The 20,728-nt window shown below is 38.3% G+C and overlaps 2 protein-coding genes across 2 annotated transcripts; one reads left to right on the forward strand and one right to left on the reverse strand.

Annotated features, from left to right (window-relative positions):
- Positions 1 to 1,050: 1,050 nt before the first annotated feature.
- On the reverse strand, positions 1,051 to 3,877 carry LOC125468702 (cation/H(+) antiporter 15-like). Its single transcript, XM_048564935.1, has 2 exons — positions 3,035 to 3,877; positions 1,051 to 2,677 (listed from the first exon to the last, which is right to left on the reverse strand). The coding sequence occupies exons 1-2, from the start codon at positions 3,875 to 3,877 to the stop codon at positions 1,463 to 1,465; spliced, it is 2,058 nt and encodes a 685-aa protein (XP_048420892.1). The 3' UTR covers positions 1,051 to 1,462.
- Positions 3,878 to 14,560: 10,683 nt separating this feature from the next.
- LOC103958655 (dehydration-responsive element-binding protein 2A) lies at positions 14,561 to 16,669 on the forward strand. Its single transcript, XM_009370949.2, has 2 exons — positions 14,561 to 14,790; positions 15,252 to 16,669. The coding sequence occupies exon 2, from the start codon at positions 15,273 to 15,275 to the stop codon at positions 16,467 to 16,469; it is 1,197 nt and encodes a 398-aa protein (XP_009369224.2). The 5' UTR covers positions 14,561 to 14,790; positions 15,252 to 15,272; the 3' UTR covers positions 16,470 to 16,669.
- Positions 16,670 to 20,728: the final 4,059 nt, after the last annotated feature.

Genomic DNA, 20,728 nt, shown 5'->3' on the forward strand with positions numbered 1-20,728 from the left:
ACGTGGCCATCTCGATGTCCTTCGAACACCAAGATCGAGGCGTGTCATGCAGGGTTCTTTCCAGCCCCTCGAAACAATGCAAGTCTAAGAAAAGGCCAGACCAAGGCCTATAGAAAGAAGAGAAGATCAAGGCCCATAGGAAGAAGGGATCACCAAGACCTTAGGAGTTAAGAGAATACAACTCATTGGCACATGATAGACCATCTATGAAGTGCTAGGCATGCAGTGCTAGGCAAAGTGATGGGCGGACCAGGATGTTCTACCGAGGCCACTTCCTTACCGAGATCACCAGAGGATGCTCTAATTAGACCACTAGACCAAGATGTTCCACCATTCGAGAGTGTTCTAATAAGACCACCATTCTAGGATGCTTTACCAGGGCCACCAGAGCAATGTTAGGCTTAGGGCTACAATGCAATGCTAGGTAGAGTGCTACACAGTCGGCCACCTCCCTGAATGCCCTACGGACAACCACTACATGAATGCACGTTGATCAAGACTAGATATTCCTTTTATCTGAGGCCACTCATTTGACCTTTCGTAGGAAGGTGGGCCTTTTGCCTAAGAGAGAGCAAAGAAAAGAGAGATGCTAATTGGGTGGAGACCTACGGGTCTTGGTCTTCTCCATGAGCTGTTTTTGAGCCATCTCAAATAGTATTTTGTAATCTCAAGCAAATATATATACAATTTATAGTGGACGTAGCTTGTTTATGGTGAACCAATATGGATCTTTGTGTTCATCTTAGTATCTTACTATTATTTTTTATAATATCTTTTAAATTAACTTTGAGATTAGTGAGTTTCAACTCACCTGCACCTGAGTTTGACCAGTAAATTTTGAGTGTTAACATTAATATGGGTAAGGGAAAATAGTAAAATAATCAAAACAAAACAACCTCACATCAGTAATTACTAATCATTTTTTTATTCTTTAAAATTATAAAATGTAAATTAAGTTTATTTTTTGCCAGGCTATAGTCCAATATAAAGTCTTTGAAAAGTCAAAGATTGACACGTTCCCCCTGTAGATTTACCAGACTAAAGATTTGGTTAAAATTATAAGAAGAACATGTCCCGCACCACTATACAGATCTCTGCCACAAGAAAGGCCATAAATCTGGAAATTTAATTACAAAATAATGGAGAAGGAAAAAGGAATAATGGGAAAAAAGAAAACAAGCTACAATTAAAACCAAGTCATCATCCTATACAAAAAGAAGCAAATAGCAACAATTTCTAATCTCCAAAGTTGCACCTTCTAACTAGGAAAAAAAAGATATTACTGAAAGCAATTTCAATGCCTCGATCAATTAACATAACTCGTATCAGCAATATCTTCAAAAAAGAAAGAGTACAGAATCATATCTGCCGGCAATTCCGCTTCAATGCGAACGTTGGTGGCCTCAACCGTATATTGGCGAAATTGCAGCATACAATTCCAGAAAAAACAACTTCCTCTATTTTAGGGTAACAAAGGTTTAGTGCCCGTCGAACTTAGTCTACTTTCCGACTCTTTTCTGGACACACTTCGAAATGCTCCAAACCCTAATTCTATGCTTTCTTGTATCACCAACACATTTACCGTCCCACCACAAAAATCCGAGGAAGCAACAATGTCGCCGATCACTCCCAACTCTGCATTCTCGACAAACGCTGCCATTTCTTCGTCCCTCAATGTCATATCTGAATGCCGTCTCCCCACCATGACGAGGTTATATTCCCCCTGCGAGTTCATAACCGCATCCATAAGTTGTACTCCGTCATGCACTTCAATTTCCCGCCATAACAACATATGATTCCTCATGTTTTTTAGCCTAAACTCGTTCACCAACGCTTCATCCAGCTTTGCCTCCTGCAGCTCGGCTTCTTTCCCTTCTTTTGATGTACTCTGAAGTGTTATCCTGAACACCGTGATGCCAACATTGGGGTTGCAAGACATGCGTTCCGCGTAGGCTAAGACCTCGCGGTCGTCTGCCCCCCCAACGAAAAACACAGCCACGTTGAAAGAGAAGTGGGGCAAGCTCATCCGACAGGACAAGCCTTTGTCGACTAGGATCCCCACCGTACACGGTGAGTATGATTGCACATTGGCGTTGAATTGGCGTATGCCAGCGGTCATACTTGGGCCAACAATACCCTGGTAGTTTTCATGAAACGGTATGATGATCAACGGCACAAACTTGTTATCAGCTAGACGGAAAAGGGTCTCATGCATGCATTTAAATGGCGAGATCATAGTGTAAGGTTGGCTTATGACTGATCCACCGGCAGTTTTTGAGTACTTGTCGAAGGCTCTCATTATTTGATGAGTGGTTGTGTTTTTGGAGCACAATTTGTTCCTCTTGTCATTACTATGGCAAGGGAGTAATAGTTGTGCAGCACAACCAATGAGCTCGACTGCGTGAACAATGTAGGCGCAAATGGGGCTTGATTCTGTCGGGTTTGAGGCTTCGAGGAGGGTTATGATATTGGGGACACTTTCTTCATTTTGGACGCAACATAGAAGGCGAAACATTTCAGACTTGTTGCTTGGCATTGACTGGATGTTTCTGAATCGGGGAAGTATGGATTTGGATGCTCCGAAAGGTTTGTATAAGTATCGTACCAATGGTGTTACAATCATGGTAATCCCAAGAGAAGACAACACCAGTTGGGTAAAACATTGGTCATCTATGGCCTGCAATTAATAAAAATTTGGGACCCGAATTAGTCGTTTAATGAAGGGTTAAAGAGGACTATTATAAACAATAATATCACCAATACACCAACCAATTGATTGAGTTGGTAAGGATCGTTTTCTTCGCTAGGCAAAGGCCTAGAATCGAGTCTCGCTAACTACAACCCCCAACGATCTAAGATTCAAATAATTTTTTGTAAGAATGATCTCCAAATACATATTAAGAAGTCGAACAATTCCCGTTAGGAAGTTTGGATGATAAAGATATATTATTCGCAAGGGGTGAATATGTGGAGTGAATGCAAGCATTATATGTCGTTAAATGAGGTATAAATGGTAGCACTCATTATTAATTACCTTTAATTCCCGCCAATGAGTATAAACGATAAGCTCGATTATACCCTTTGTACTCATCATTAAACTCAGCAAGATACTATTCTTGAATCTGATTTTGCAGCACCATGCAATCACTGTAACCCCCACGATCTTTGCAACATATGACACAACAATCAGAAGCTGAAGTTTGGTAAAACTCGTCCAATCTTCAACGGAGTAGACATTAATGTCAAAGCCAATGCGGAAAAAGAACAATGGAAGAAGAAATTCAGAGACCACGTATTCAGTCTTGTGTACGATTGCTGAACCAAGAGGCGGTCCATTTGGAATGACTAACCCCAGTAGTAAAGGACCATAGGTAGACCTCATGCCTATGATATCAGAGATGAATGACATAACTAGAACCCCAAGCTGTAGTGCAATGACATAACTTTCCTTGACTTCTTTTCCTTGTGGAGTAACTTTGATGATCAATTTTACAACTAGCCGTATGACGAAAATAGTGAAGAATATCATCCCCAATAAGCAAGCACAAGTCTTAAATCCATCATTTATAGTTTTCTGAGCGTGCATAAGATGCGCTGCTGCGAAGTTCCACTGGACTATTTCATTCATGGCCGCGGAGGACATGGTAAGTTGTCCCAACTCCGAAGTCATAAGGTTGAGTTCATCCAAGGCCTCAAGTACGACTGGAAAATAAGTGAATGACAAAGAAATGGAAACGAAGAAAAGGAAAAATTTTCCTCCTTTGAGTCCAGGAATGGTTCGGCCTATCGTGAAAACAGTGCTTGAGGTGATTGCTGATGGAAAGAGAAATGTCACTAGAGCAATCTTCCAGGTTTTCTTTGCCATCCTTTTGACCATGTTTACATCAAATTTTACCATGGCTAGGAATATGGAGTATATTGTTGGTATTTGACAGTTTACTAACTCAATACCAAAATATGTGGGTGATAAGTTTACAAACTCTATCACACCTCTTTCACTTTGCACTCTCAAATAAAATTGGACAAAGAAAGAAATAGAGAAAGGAGGGAAGCAACAAGCTTTGATAAAACACTTGGACTTTGATATATGAAAAGAGAGTTTACAAACTCTATAGCTTACAAGCTTAAAATGAGAATGAGAAATGGGATTTTGATGGGATGATTTACAATGCTTGAGAACTTGGGTATTTATAGCAAACCAAATGATTAAACTAAGATTATTTATTACCACACAAAACACATTAATTGCACCTAATAATTTTTATTCAACCATACCTAACATTGCCAAACTTTCAATGCCTAACTTTGACATTGATTTTCAACAATGGCTAGTAGCACCCTTTTTTTGATTTGAATTTCCAACACACCTCCTCAAATCAAAACGCCTTCATTCCTAGCATTTCACGCAGTAGCCGGAATGTTTCAATTGGCAATGGCTTTGTGAAGATGTCTGCCACTTGTTCCTTGGTGTGACAGTAGACAAGTTCAATTGTCTTTTGCTTCACATGGTCCCTTAGAAAATGGAACCTGGTATCAATGTGCTTGCTCCTTCCATGTTGTACAGGATTCTTTGCAAGTTTGATTGCAGACATGTTATCTACGTGAATCACAGTCGATTCCACTTGTGGATGACACACTGACTTCAACAGATTTCTTAACCAAATTGCCTCACACACGGTTGAGGCTACAGCAACATACTCGGCTTCACATGATGACAAAGCAACAATTGATTGCTTCTTTGAAGTCCATGAGAAAGCTGTTGATCCTAGAAAAAATACATAACCAGTTGTGCTTTTCCTTTCATCTTGGTCACCTCCCCAATCACTATCTGAATAACCAAATAATTTTGCATCTTCACCAAAATTATAAAATAGACCATAGTTTAGAGTACCTCTTATGTACCTCAAAATTCTCTTGGCGGCCAGCCAATGAGACTCCCTTGGTGTTTCCATGTATCGACTCACGAGTCCAACACCATAAACTATATCAGGTCTTGTGATTGTAAGGTACCTTAGGCTTCCAACGAGGCTTTTGTACATTGTTGAGTTTACAAACTCACCCTCTCCTCCTTTGGACAGCTTCAATCCAGTTGCGACTGGGGTATTGACAGTGTTGCACTTGTCCATATTGAACTTCTTCAATATGTCTTTCATGTACCTTTGTTGAGAGATGTAGATACCATCACTTTCTTGCTTCACTTCTATGCCAAGAAAGTATGACATTAATCCATTGTCAGTCATCTCGAATTCACTGAACATGGATTGCTTGAACTCATGGAACATTGCCTCATTGTTTCCTGTAAACAATAAATCATCTACATAGAGACAAATAATTAAGAACTCCCCTTTTTCACCATTCTTCATGTAAACTGAATGCTCGTATGGACATTTCTGAAATCCATTTTGGTGAAGGTAGTTGTCGATCCTTGAGTTCCAAGCTCGTGGTGCTTGCTTGAGGCCGTACAAAGCCTTCTTCAAACGATACACCTTATCTTCTTCTCCTTGTACTTGGAAGCCTTCCGGTTGTTCCACGTACACTTCTTCCTCAAGTACTCCATTAAGGAAGGCTGACTTGACATCTAGTTGATAAATTTTCCATTTATGATGTGCGGCAAGAGAGATTAGCAATCTTACCGTGTCAAGTCTCACAACTGGAGCATAGACTTCATCATAGTCCACTCCATACTTCTGTTTGTAGCCCTTTGCTACAAGCCTTGATTTGTATCGATCCACACTCCCATCTGCAGTGCGTTTGATCTTGTAAACCCACTTGACACCAATAGCCTTCTGATTTGGTGGGAGCTTTGTCAGCTCCCAAGTGTCATTCTTCTCGATGGCATGGATCTCTTCTTCCATGGCTTTCTTCCAACAATCTTCTTCCACAGCTTCATTGAATGAGAAAGGCTCGTGGTCTGCATACAAGCAGAAAAGGTTGGTTTCTTCTTCTTCTTCTTGTCCATAAATCTCTGTGAGATTCCTTAACCTCACTGGAGTTGAGGAGCTGCTTTCCTCACTAGATGTAGGACCACTCCTTGCAATTCTGTGCACTGGAGTTGTTGTGATTGTTTGAGCAGGCTGTTGCTCAATCGGTGGTACAACTTCTGGTTCTTCAAAATCAGTGGAGACGATCTTCTCTTTACTGACTTCTTTGTTGTTCCACGTCCATGTCTCTTCCTCACTGAAGATGACATCTCTACTAACCACTAGTTTGCCAGTTAGTGGGTTGTAGAGCTTGTATGCCTTGGACTCTTCACTATAGCCCACAAACACACACTTCTCACCTCTATCATCAAGTTTCCTCCTCTTGGCTTCTGGAACTTGAGCATATGCAACACACCCAAAAATTCTTAGGTGTGTAACATTCGGCTTGTATCCACTCCAAGCCTCTTGTGGTGTCATCCTCTTGACACTCTTTGTTGGACATCGATTCAACAAATAAATCGAACAAGCTACAGCTTCTGCCCATAACTCTTTTGGCAAATTCTTCTCCTTAAGCATGGACCTTGTCATGTCAAGGATGGTTCGATTCTTTCTTTCGGCTATCCCATTTTGCTGTGGGGTATAGGCAGCAGTAAGTTGATGCCTAATTCCTTGCTCCTTGCAGTATGCTTGGAAAGCATTGGAGGTGTACTCTCCACCTCTATCTGATCTCACAGCCACAAGCTTGTGGTTACTTTCTGCCTCTGTGAGTGCCTTGAACTCCTTGAAAATTTTTAGGGCAGCTGACTTCTCCTTGAGAAAATAGACCCAAGTCTTTCTACTGAAATCATCAATGAAGGTAATAAAATACTTATTACCTCCATAAGACATGGGATCCAAGGGACCACATATATCTGTGTGCACCAACTGCAGTGGTGCCTTTGCTCTCCATGTATCACCAACAGGGAACGATAGTCGTGCTTGCTTGCCAAGCACACAACCTTCACATACTTGGCGTGTGGCTTCAATCTGGGGTAGACCACGAACCATTCCTCCACTTGACAGCAACTTTAGGCCATTGAAATTAAGATGGCCAAATCGAAGATGCCATTTCCATGACTCATCTTCCATTACACCGATGTTGCAGCTTCCAATCTTTGTGTTCAAATTCAACGGAAACATCCGGTTCTTTGACATTCGAACACGTGCAATAAGCTTTCTCCTTGCATTCCTGAGAGTGAGAAGCATGTTCTCCATATGTATAATGTACCCTTTCTGGAGCAGTTGACCAATGCTCAGAATGTTGCTCTTCATACCTGGTATGTAGTAGGTATCGGAGATGTATTCTTCTCTTCCATCCTTCTGGATGATCTTGATCTTCCCTTTGCCTTCAACTGGCAACTTTGAGGAGTCACCAAGACTTACAGATCCATAGGCCCCTTCTTTGAGTTCGGCAAAAAACTCCTTCTTTCCACACATGTGATTACTTGCACCAGAGTCCAAATACCAAACATCTTGTTGGCTACTGGAATCATGGTGTGCTAGTAAGACTGTAAGTTCTTCATCAGTATTTCCACTTGATTCTGCCATGTTGACATGCTCACCATTTTTATGTGAACATTCATTGGCATAATGTCCATATTGCTTACAGTTGTGACACTGGATATGCGCCTTTCCTCGAGTAGATCTCCACTCCTGAGACTGACCTTGATTTTGTGCATAGCCTCGACCTCTTCCTCGGGCTCGTCCTCGGCTACGGTTGGATGAGCTCCCACGACGTGAGTTCCACTGCCCACGACCTTTATTTGGTTTGTCAATATTCAACTTTGACTCCAAAGCTTGCTCTAGCGTTGTGGGGCTTGCATTCTTCTGAATGCGTTGCTCGTGAACTAGGAGGGATCCTAGTAGCTCTTCTGCGCTCATCACCTCCAAATCCTTGGATTCCTCAATGGCAGTCACCACATGCTCAAACTTAGATGTGAGTGACCGGAGTATCTTCTCCACAACTCGTACTTCATCGAGTCTCTCGCCATTTCTCCTCATCTGATTTACTATCACAATGAGCCTTGAGTGATAGTCGGAGATGCTCTCCCCTTCATTCATATGAGCAGTTTCAAAATCTGCTCGAAGTGATTGTAACCTCACTTTCTTGACTCGATCTACTCCTTTGTAGATTGTACTGAGTGTATCCCATACTTGCTTGCTCGTTGTTGCTTCTGCAACCTTCTCGAACGTTGAATCTTCCAAACCCTGGTATAGAAGATACAGCGCCTTTTGGTCCTTCTTTCGTAAGTCCTTGAGAGTGTTCCTTTGATCCGCAGTATATACGGCTTCTTGCTCGGCAGTGGGTACAACATACCCACTACTGACAACTTCCCATAGCTCCTGTGATCCAAACAATGCTTTGAATTGGATGCACCATCTTTCATAATTTTCTTTCTTCAATGTGGGAACTTGGAGTTGCACTAAGTTGGACGCCATAACTGCTGCACCTGCCAGAATGGTATTCTGGCTCTGATACCAAATGTTGGTATTTGACAGTTTACTAACTCAATACCAAAATATGTGGGTGATAAGTTTACAAACTCTATCACACCTCTTTCACTTTGCACTCTCAAATAAAATTGGACAAAGAAAGAAATAGAGAAAGGAGGGAAGCAACAAGCTTTGATAAAACACTTGGACTTTGATATATGAAAAGAGAGTTTACAAACTCTATAGCTTACAAGCTTAAAATGAGAATGAGAAATGGGATTTTGATGGGATGATTTACAATGCTTGAGAACTTGGGTATTTATAGCAAACCAAATGATTAAACTAAGATTATTTATTACCACACAAAACACATTAATTGCACCTAATAATTTTTATTCAACCATACCTAACATTGCCAAACTTTCAATGCCTAACTTTGACATTGATTTTCAACAATGGCTAGTAGCACCCTTTTTTTGATTTGAATTTCCAACATATATTACGCCGAGATGAGCAATTGTTTCAAACAATGGAACCTCTTTTCCTCCGAAAGGTATTTTGTCTTTGAATGCCTTGTTGTACCCTAACAGAGAAGGCCCCAAGATAATGCCAGCCTGAAACAATGAAAGCAATCAAAAGAAAGAAGGGTTCCAGTTAAATTGTCACGTCACCAAAGAAACTTACGAAAAAAATAGTGAAAGTAAAGAAGGATTAATTAGCTGAAATTAGCTCTTCATCAATTGTCGATTGCAACTCTGCAAGGCACTAACTATTCCCAAAAGAAAAAAAAATACCACCGCACCCAAAAAAACTCCCACTTGTCCCCTCTTTGAAAAAATGCATTAATAACAAGAATAAATAGAAAAAAAGAAAAGATATAAGCGGGGACTGGGCCAACACCCGCATAGAAGAGTAAATTAGCGAAAACGATAAGTAGGACTAAAACAAAAACATACCAGGAGATTGCAGACATATCTGGTTTGTCCCAAGGGTCTTAGAAAACAATAAAGCAGTCTAGAGGTGAGAACGACGAGGATGATTTGCGCCAGAGTTAGAGGATACGGATAATCTAAAGGATTATCTCCTGCCCAAATGCCTTTGGAGGCATTCTGTTCAAATGGTAGACAATGAGCTTTTGATCCCATTTCGTTGTATTGAGAGTTATTTTTTGAGGTTATCGTTCCTGTATCTATTAACTTGATCTTGTCCATGGTTTCGGTCGTAATCTGAAGTTCAAACCCTATTAAATTTTCCGAGAAGAACGAAGTGACTTGGTAAGATAACCGCCGTCCCCGGCGGTTGGACATGTGAAACGGGGTTGAGAAGCTCAATATGTATTATAAATTGGAATTTAGCACAGATGAGTTGTTTACATAAGAAGGCAAGAACAGGTAATTTAGTGATCCTTGTTTTATGTCCTCTTATGCTGAAAGAGTCGTCGTAAAGGGTAGAATTGTCCTTTAATCAGCGCAAGATGATGAGGTAGCGACTATATATGTATACGAAGGACAAATATTCTCAAAGTCAAACGCTCCAGGAAAAACTAGTTGGCCAAGTTATACGTAGCTGATTAATTTCAGCTTATAGCTAAAGATAGTATTTAGAATTTAGTTTATTGATGAGCTGGATTTTATTTTTCTTGTGCTCAATGTACAGAAACAATCTTGAACTGTTATCAATAAAAGTTTCATTTCATATAAAGAAAGGTGGCACATTTTTTTAAATTAGGACACACATATTGTTGACTTTAGGAATTACAACGCCTACATGGCGTGCATGCCGAGCAATTATTGAGCTAATTACATCATTTTTGTGGATGCGGGCGTGTGAACTTGCAACCGAGCTTGGTTGGGAAAGTAAAATATATGTGATGGTGTGATGTCGAATGCTTGCCGACTTACGCATTGAGCAATACGGCAGAGGAATAAAAACGCTCTCAGCCTAAGGTTCTAGAACTTGAAGACAAGGTTAGTCAATTCATCATTGAGTTAAGGATATTCTGCAATAGGTTCGACAGCCTCAACTATATTTGTGAAAATATAGGTTCAACGAATCGGAATTAGATTGTAGGGACAAAGATACACAAAGGACATAAGTTTCTTTATGGTAAATGTTGTTTGGTCATCTGAATGCCGATCTCTGAAGTACACATGGGAGTTACTGATCATAGAACCACTCACTTTGATGGGAAGCTAATGAGGTGGCCTCGTTCGGCAAAAGAATCAAAGCACCTCGTACGGCAAAAGAAAAAAAAAATTCCTTGTTGGCTAAGACTTGTATAGGTAATCAATCGAGTTTGAAGTAGTGATGTTAATCCAAACTGAAGGTACTTTTCAATCGACAGATTCTATGGCTCCAGCGGCGTTAGTCAAAACTAAATGTGTCACCAGTTGCCAACTCCTTGTTAATCTAACTGAAAGTGTGTTGACGAGAGGGTTACGATAGTTAGTATTTTTCTCAGGGGTGTGAGAAGGTTTCGCGTAGAGCAATGTGTTCTATAGAGCGATTGAGTTTGTGTGTTAGTTGAAAAGACCTTTCTAATGTTGCAAAATTCATGATGCTCAAGTCTGCCGAGTTGCAAAATTCTTATAAGATTCCAAATCTTCGAGGTATTCTCTTAGTATAGTCAGAATATTCTCTGCTAAAAGAATACTGCACTTTGGGTAGTTTCAAGTTGATAAGATGTTTCCAATGTGTAAGTTTTTTGCTGATGGTCCATGTTGCTTTTGATTCTGGTATGAGAATCGAACAACAAATATCGTGATTAAGGTCACTATGATCTGCTACTTAGTATTACGATTTAGTGATATTCCTTTTCATTTGTAAGGCTTAGTCCATCCTATCTCTTTTAGTATAGATAATATTATTTGTTAAAAAAATTAAAAATAAAAAATTCAACGGAGCAGTAAATTTCACTAATAAGCAAGAAATATGTAGCTAGTTTATGTAGAACATCATGTGCCTTGTTCTTCAAAGTGTATACAAAAATATATAACAAATGAAAAAAGCATAACATTGACATAAATTATTTAAATGACTTGTTTGAAAATGTTTGAAAATGATTGATAGTGTTTTTGGTGAAAATATTTTGGAACTCATTCTTAGTAAAAAGTTAAGTGAATTTTCAAAAACGCTTTTAGTATTTACTCAAAAAATTTCCTCGAAAATGTTTTTAATCATTTTAAAAGCATCTCCAAACATTTAATATAATAAGAATACTTCACACATCCGAACAATTAACAAAAGTAGCTCAACAAATATTAAATATAATTGAAAATAAGTACACCAGGACAAGCAATTATTTATAAAACAAATTTATTACAATCCAAACAAGGTCAGAATTGGAATTGGATCGTCTCCAAGTTAAACTCTCGGGATCCTCCTGACCCACTAACACAAAGGTTGTTGGATTTTGATTCAACGGCTACAAACAGGAAGGTCCCTCTAAAAATTATAATAATTATAGTTATTTGATCAAAATTTAACGGTCCGTATTATTAGATCAGGAGGATCATGAGAATTTGCCTCGGAAAGAATCGAATTCCGTCACAATCCACCATGCATGTGAAGTGTGTGATGACTACATTACATGAAAGTTCTAAACATATTTTTCTTTTGCTTTCCCCCTTCAATTTGCCATCCAAAGAGAAGCCACTGCGTCAGCGAATGCGCAAGGTGCCATCTCATCTTGTCGTTGACACTCCAGCGCACACCATGACCCAATCGCCTTTAGTGCTCAATTCTCCACCACACAAATTTGAACATGTCACGCGTGATATAATTAAACTACACTTCCACAGTGAGCTAAAATCGCCACGTTGCTGCATACATTGTGCGACACGTGGTGCGCATGCAAGCCTGGACCGGTGTCCTGAACGTCGACCAGAAAGACAGGATAATAACAATCATCATAATAAAATGATACTTGGCTATTCAAAACACGAGTAGAAATTCGTACTCAAAATTCTTCTGATTTATAGAACTTTTTTTTAATCAGACTCTACAAAGATCATGTTTGCAAAAATCAATTAAACTAAAATTGTTTAGTCATCGAATTATATAAAGAATAGGTCAAACGAATGGTAAATGCAATACGAATTGTCTACTACAATTGATTGACTTGATAACTTTAGTTTTAATTCATTTTTTGTAAAGATAATTTTTATAGAGCAATTAATAATATGAACGATGAAAAATATGAACGATTCCGCTTATAAACATAAAGTTTTGTAAATACAGACGCGAAATTTTGTGAGTAAAAACTCGTACTCATCCTTAAGTAGCCCTGATAATAATAAGACCGGGTTCAAATGAGGGAGACATGTGATTGCCCACTGACTCGGCTTTGTCCTGTGACAGTAAAAAATGTGTTCGTAGTTAAGCCCTTGAGGTTGACAAGATTACAAATAGCACATCGAGGCTTAGGAAAGCCAGACTTCTTTATGTAGTTCACGAATAGCATGATATCTCAAATCTTTGTATAACTCACAAAAACTTGTGTAAAAAAAGTGGTGTCACGAATTCATCCCTATATATATGTAGATTTTTTTTTCTTTCTTTTTCCTTTTCTTATTAAAGAACACCTAGCCTAAGTATATATAACACTATTGGCTCGTTTGGAAATATTTTTTTAAATGACAAAAAACGCTTTTAGAAAGAAATACTTTTTCATGTAACACTATTGCCTCGTGTTTAAAGTGTTTTATGCAAGAAACACCGCTTATATGCTTCTTGTAAGAAACACTTTATGTGCTTATCTAAGATTCACTTGATTTTTACTAAAGATTAATTTCAAAAATATTTTTATAAAAAACATTTTCTATAATTTTAGGATTACTTTCTAACAATTATTATATATGAAGGTAAGTTCATGCAAGAGCATAAAGCAACTAAATACTAAGTGAGAAGTGAGAATGATATACTAAAACTCAAAACAATGGGCTCTGCCTGCTCGATGACCTTTAATGGCAGCACATGGATTTGTCGAAGAACAACACATGTCATTTGAAAGAAAGAAACAAGCTGCAGTAATTAATTAAATTAAAAGCTAAAAAATATATATATTTAACAGTATTTGATTAAAGATTCTAGTGGAACTTGGCCAGCAATTTGCCAGTTAAATTAATTAATAGATAAAATTAAAAACATCATAGCAAGCTTTTTTTTCCCTTCTTTTAGTAATAACCATAAAAGAAGGTTGCGTTATCTATACAATTCATGTTTTTATGTTATTTAATTCGTTCAGTAATAAAATTTAAATGTGTAAAAAGTAAAAGGCTTAATTGTAGCAATTTTTCTTAACTTTATTTGTAGTTTAGTTTTGGTCTTTGAATTCTCGTATTAGTTGTTTTAATCTTAAACAATATGTAGTATTGTCGTTCTTTTTTTACTAACACGTTTCATTTTGTACGAAAATTGAATACATATGAATTTCTAGTTCGTAGTTTAATATGGGATTTGTTAGTTGTTTAAATCCAGCCACAATTTGATCTCCTACCAACTTTAAAATCGCATTGCCTAATATTTGCAAGTTACTAAAGTCCAACCATTTTCATATTGTATTCTATATTTCAAGTTTCATTTTGCTTAAATTTTAGATATTAATATATAAATTTTCATTTTTTTTTTTAGTGTTTAAGTCAAAGTTTCTAATATACACCTACATTCAGCGAAAACACAAAATTCGTTAATGAGAAAAATTAATAGAGCAGTACATTGTTAAGTTTAAGGATTAACAAAATTAATATAATTCACGACCTAAAATTAAAATAAAGGTAAATCTCAAGAACTATTGATGCAATTAAGCTCAGGTAAAAAATGTGTGTGTATGAAACAAAATATCGTAATCCAAAGGTATTATTTTTTTTCCCATCGGATAAGAGGGAAGAAGCACGCAGGAAGCAAGCAACGCATTAGCCGTACAGTGGCACAATCGTAAATTTCAAGTTCAGCCCGGACAAAATTGGGAAAGAAAAGTCGTATTGGACGCGGAATTGCTTCGGCACGAAGAAAGCGACGTGTCACTCGCTTTGTTCGCGAACGTTCGGGTGACACGTGCCGGTAAGTTTCCTCCTCGAAGCGCCACGACGCGACCAGAAAATCGCCACGTCACCAGACAAAATAAATATCGGAAATATCTAGAGGAAGGATATAAATATCTGTCCCAGCGAGCAATCCAGAAGAATTCTAGAATCGATCAACTCGGAAGCTTCAAGAGCAGCAAAGCGCAAAACAAGTCGCCAAGAAAAGTAGAACAAACTCGCAGAAATCGCAGTCGAGCGGAGGAGGAAAACGCTAAATCGCGTCTGAAATCGTCGTTTTGATTCGAGGAAGGCAAAGACTGCGGTGTCAATCGGGAAGTTTGTCAGTGGGGATCGTCGACTCGGGAGATTCTGAGGTTAGTTGAGCTTTGAGCTGTTCGATTTCGTTTCCTTTTCGCTCGATTTAAGTGTTTGTTAGGTTTCTGGATTTTGGGTTTCCTTTGAGCTTCAGTTTGTTGGAGGAGGAGAAGTTTGTTTCCAGTTCTTTTTTTTTATAGGGGATTGAAATTTGGGGTGTTGAGTAATTGGGTTTTCTGAAACTAGGGTTTCCGGATTTGGGATTTTCTTTTTTCCCCAATCTACCACGATTGCGTATCTGTTTTCTAAATTGCTGTTTTTTCGGCGGACTTGGGGGCTCAAGAAAGCTAGAAATCCATTTCAGTTTTGGTTTATTTGGGGACTTCTCTGTATATAAAACCCTAATAAAAGGCGGTGTGATTTGGAGTGGGACTTGTGTGATTGGGACCTGTTTGCTTTCGAGGTTGTGGATTTTTTTGTGCCGAGTTCTTAATTGGAATTTGGTTCTTGTTTACTGCAGATTGTGCGTAATCTAAGAGGAATGGGAGCCTATGATCAAGGTGTTAACATGCCGTATCTGCCCTTGGATTCTTCAAGGAAGAGGAAGACGCGGAGCAGACGAGATGGGAACTCGGTCGCTGATACGCTGGAGAAGTGGAAAGAGTATAACAAACAACTCGAATCGGCTAAAGAAGAGGGGAAAAAGCGTAAAGTGCCGGCCAAGGGGTCCAAGAAAGGCTGTATGAAAGGCAAGGGAGGGCCCGAGAATGCACGTTGCAATTATAGGGGAGTGAGGCAAAGGACTTGGGGCAAGTGGGTTGCCGAAATTCGGGAGCCGGACAGGGGAAGTAGGCTTTGGTTAGGTACTTTTCCCACTGCCGTTGAGGCTGCCCTTGCCTATGATGAGGCTGCAAAGGCCATGTATGGAGATGGAGCTCGCCTCAACCTTCCGCACGGGGTCAATAATCATCCATCGTCTTCACAGGAGACTTCTTCGGTTGCAACACCATCAGGGTCTTCTGCAGCGGCAACTCCAGGATGCTCTACTTCCACTTCAACCTCGAGTCACTCTGAGGTTTGTGGAGACGAGAATTCCAAGCTTTTCCTTAATGTGAAAAAGGAGGATGGTGAGGGCGAATCAAGGATGTATCCGTGGTCCGGTGCGGTCCCGCAAGCCAGTGGTATGGTGAAGCCAGAAGTCAGTGAGGACCTTGACGTGGATTATCTTCGCAATAATCAACAACAACCTGTCGTAGTAAAACCGGAACACGGAGTTGAGGATCATAATCCGAATGGCGGAGATGGTTTTGTTGGGGATTGTTCTGAGAACTTCACAATGTGCGAGTTGTTTGATATGGATGAGATGTTTGATGCAAATGAACTATTGATGCCTTCAGATGATACTTCCTTTTGCAATTCGGGACGAGAGCAAGTGTCGAGACCTGATGTTGGTCAGCCGGGCATGGAGACTCTCAGCAGCGAAGGGCCATCAAATCTGTCGTACCAGCTGCAGTTTCCAGACGCCAAGCTGCTCGGGAGTCTGCCGCACATGGAGCAGGCCCCTTTGGACTACGAATACGGTTTTGATTTCATGAAGCAAGAGGAGGGGAGTAATCATACCAGCCAAAATGATCAAGGGTACTTCAATCTAGGACCGTCCGACTTAGGTTTGGGGGGATTCACAGAAGGTACAATGCAATCCGGAGACGTAGGTTACAACTATTCCATGGAAATCTGAAAGCAAAGAAACAGACCTTGTGCTTGTTTCCTCCTTGCTTGATCGCCTATTTTGTTTTTGGAGATTTCGAGCTACTTCTCTAACATGTTTTAGATTGGAGAATTAAGCTGGCCATTCCATGTTGAATGGTGGTGCGTTGATGGACGACTTATATGCATCTTGGAAATACTATATCTATATATATGTACATATATTGACAAGAAATTCTTTCATTGTAGATACGAGGAACCAAAAAAAACCAGGAAAATAGGTGAAACATTATAGTTAATCTTAAGGGTGAAACATCGGAAATACAAGTTTTTTGTGCTTGTGGTGTCTTCTTCGTGTTTTTCTTCTTGTCCTGTTTTCTTTTTGTTACATTGTGCAGTTGAGCTTGTGAACGCGATGAAGGGCTCGTTTGACATTGTATTTTGCAATATTCGAATGTTCAATGATGTTGTAATGCAACGCTTTCATGAAAAACTGATAATTTGTTATATTGCTTTCTGCAACGTTCAAAGTGTTGGCAATCTCGTCTGTTTGTTAAGTTTTGTAATTGATACAAGACTTGATGTTGAATTTGGCTTTGACTGGGAACTAATGCTCAAGAAAATTACAAGGCATGATGAGTGAGTAAATAGATCGAGCTACGTAAGTGTATTTAGATTGATAAGTTGTCTCGCTGATAAAAAATTTAAAAAGGAGAAAAGCAAACACAATGGCTTGAGTTTTGTTTTTGGTTAAAATTTAGCGAATCCGTTTGGAAGTACTTTAAAAATTACTAAAAGCGCTTTTAGTGAATTGATTTTGAATTCGAAAAGCACTTTAAATGCTTCCTGGAAGAAACACATACATAGTGTCAGAATTTACTTGAATTTTTACTGAGGATAGACTTTAGAAAAAAGAAATCACAAAAAACATTTTCAGTTATTTTTAAAGCACTTTCTAATGAACATTTCGAACAAATTACTTGCCGTCAAGTTGTTTATGAGCTTTACGAACCGAACTACGGCTCAAAACAAACAACAGAATACGGCTAAGCCCAAATCATCAAAATAACCAAAACTATGAGAAACGAGGTCCATCGAGGAAAGCCCATCCAAAGCCCCAAAGCACAAGGCCCAAATTATTGCCAATAGAGGGTTCGTAGAATTACAAAGATTTAACATGCTAAATATATTGCATAAACTGTGAGGAAAACTAATGAAAATGATTTGAAAATTTTGAATTTTAACGATAAGGATAAAATAAAGGGTAAAGTGAATAGTATCAGGATTGAATTTTTAGTGTAAAAATATAATTTTTTATTAAAATAAACAGTACTGGAAATTTTTCATTAAAGTTCCCTAAATAAAAACATCAAATTTTCCAACAACCGTCTTCTCCCTTTCATCATTTACTTTCCTTCTCCCTCAGCCATTCCAAGGGCCTAAGCGCCCGTCATGCAACCCCCTGTGCCCCTGATTTCTGTTAGCTCCTTTTTTCTCTTGTTTCCTTCTTTCCTTCCACTTGCCTTTCACCTTTTCTCCCCTTTTTCTCACTTTTCTCCTCTTTCCACCTTTTTTTCTTTCCCTTTTACTCCTTTTTCCGTTTCTTCATTTTTCCGTTTCCTTCCATCTTCTTCCCACCTATTTCCCCTCTACTTTCCTCGACACTCCATTCCTTCATCCCAATCGGCCCCATCTTTCTGATTCGCTTCTACATACTTATATCGCGATTTATCACGTTTCCCTATAAGGTGTGTAGAGTTATCGCTTGGATGTTCACACCACCTCTGATAAGTTAATTTTATACTATAAATTATTCCCTATTCTTGGTATATTTTGGTTATTATTTTGATGAGATTTTGATGTTTTGTTATGTATTTTTAATGTATGACACGCAAATTTGTTATGAGCATAAAGTAATCAAACAGTGGAATTTTTGAGTGATTCCAATTGGAACGGGTTCGTGAATCTGTCAAAAAGGTTGTCTCCAAATTTCATAATTTTATCCCCAAGCATCTGATTGTGGCGAATTAATTTATGCCTAGCATGCAGTGCTGGCAGATTGGGCTGCAGAGCTTATTTGCGACTTTTGGGCTGGAAGATGATGAATTTTGGACTTGGGCTCCTCTTCGAACTTGAAGAGAAGGTCATAATCTTTGGTTTGAGTCGTTTTGGGCCTGTTTTGGAGCCCTGAAGGTCCAGAAACGTGGCTATCTCTATGTTGGACAGATTTCGTAGTCATAATAAGAATATAATTCCTAGTTATCCTTTTATTATTTTATTTCCTAGTTTTTAGAAAACCCTTTCTATGAGGCTTTTAATTTGGAGTAGTATAAATAAGGCTTTTTAGCCATTAGGGTTTTGGAGAGAAGGCACGCATTATTTTGGAGAACTTCAAACTTTTTACCTACAAGGTATTTTCAATCCTTTTTCTAGTTAATATATTTTCTTTAATTTTTATAGTTGTTCATAACTAATTTCCGTTTGCTAGGGCGAAGCCATAAGCCTAGCATGAATATGTGATTTTATTAATTTGCTTATGAATGGATGCATGTTTGCTTTGAATTATTAATCACCGCGATTAAACAATCTAATTGTCTTAGTGATTCGCGACCATTAGGGTTTTTAGACAAGTAATTTGATGTAATTTCTATTGGAACATCACCCTGACAATTGAGAAGGGCTTCTAATGATTAGTAATTGTAAGTTCACTTAAGGCAAACGTCACGCTCTTAAGGGTTGCATGGTTTTCCAAAGGGTTTTCACAAAGCTTAATGAATCTTGCATGTTTATATTTAATATGAACATCATAGACGGATTGCATGTTCGATATACATTTTCGCTTGAACATCACGAGGAAAATATGTATTAGGAAAACCTAACCTTCAAAATATGTATGCAGAAATTCATAAGTAATTGGTAAAATTGCATAGGATTGTTATGTTGACGGCGTAACCCTACGCTTTTACAAATTGATTTTCTTTAAATTGTTCTCTAGTTAATTTATTTAATGGTTTTATTTTAAAATTCATTTTTATTATCTTAAATTCTAAAATCAACATTTTCCAAACTTTGTTTTAAATAATTAATTAAGAGTTGGTTTTAAACACAAATTATTCATTCAATCCCTGTGGACAATGACCTTGCTTGAGTCACTATACTACGACAACCTTATCCTCTTGCAAATATTTTTAAGTGTTTTTATCCCTACTGTTGTAAGTGGTAGAAATCCTATCAACTACCTTCCTTGGGATTGCCTTTGATGGCACTGTTGCTAGTGTGTTGCTCTTTCTCACTGGTTTCCTACGATTTGGGTTTCACTTGGTTGGCCTTGTTGCTAACAAGTTACTTCATCTAATTTGTGGCGGCTATCGGCGCTCAGTTTCCTTCTAGTTTTGGGGTGCTGTTCAACTTGTTTACAGGTGTGTGTTAAGGACGTTCGTTTTAGTTGGTTGACAAACGGCTTTCCAGTGACGACGATTTGCATCTGCTAGGGTTTGCTTCAGTATTTTCTTTGTTTTGGGCTCTTTCGTTGCTTTGGAGGTCTATTTTTTTTTTTTTTCTTGTGTAATTATTGTGTTGGAATAAAACAATCTTTCTCCAAAAAAATAAATAAAAGTACAATAAAAATAAAAGCATAAATGGTCTCTGCTTGCAAGAAATCTCATATCCTTAAGATTCAACACGCTTCCCCTTCTCAACATTAATAATAAACTAGGGGATGAACAATTGTAAAAATGCAAAGGGAACATGAAATCTAGCACATAAGGCTAGGAAAATCTTGGGATTAAAAGTTGTACCAATTTCCTACATACAATACAATCGCGTGTAAAAAGAGCTTATAGGAAAATCTTGTGCAGTGAAATCTATATCATTGGTGTTATATGCGTTTTTCATCATAAATTTGACATCAGATTAGAGGATCACACAATATAGCTTTTGGAAAAAAAAAACAATGTATCATCAAATATTTCACCTAGAAAGCAAATAACATCTTTGACGAATCATGTGTTGTAAAATCTATATGATTGTTTTTATTTACAATTTCATCATAAATTTAAGATCAAGATAATCATGATAAAGCTTCTGAAAAAAAGTATCATCAAATCTTTCACTAGAAAGTAAATAACGAGACATTATTTGCACTTATCAACGAGAATCGAAAATTATGTTAAAGAAATGTGGTTGGAGAAATTCCAAAAATAGAAATTATCAAATATTTCTCTTGAAATTTAATAAATGAGAATAACTTGTACATGAAGAAGAGTACAACAAGATCTACTAGCATTTCCC

Source organism: the organism of the source record quoted next, unplaced genomic scaffold, assembly GCF_019419815.1.
Source record: "Pyrus x bretschneideri cultivar Hongxiangsu unplaced genomic scaffold, Pyrus_bretschneideri_v1 Contig4, whole genome shotgun sequence".
Taxonomy (NCBI): Eukaryota; Viridiplantae; Streptophyta; class Magnoliopsida; order Rosales; family Rosaceae; genus Pyrus; species Pyrus x bretschneideri.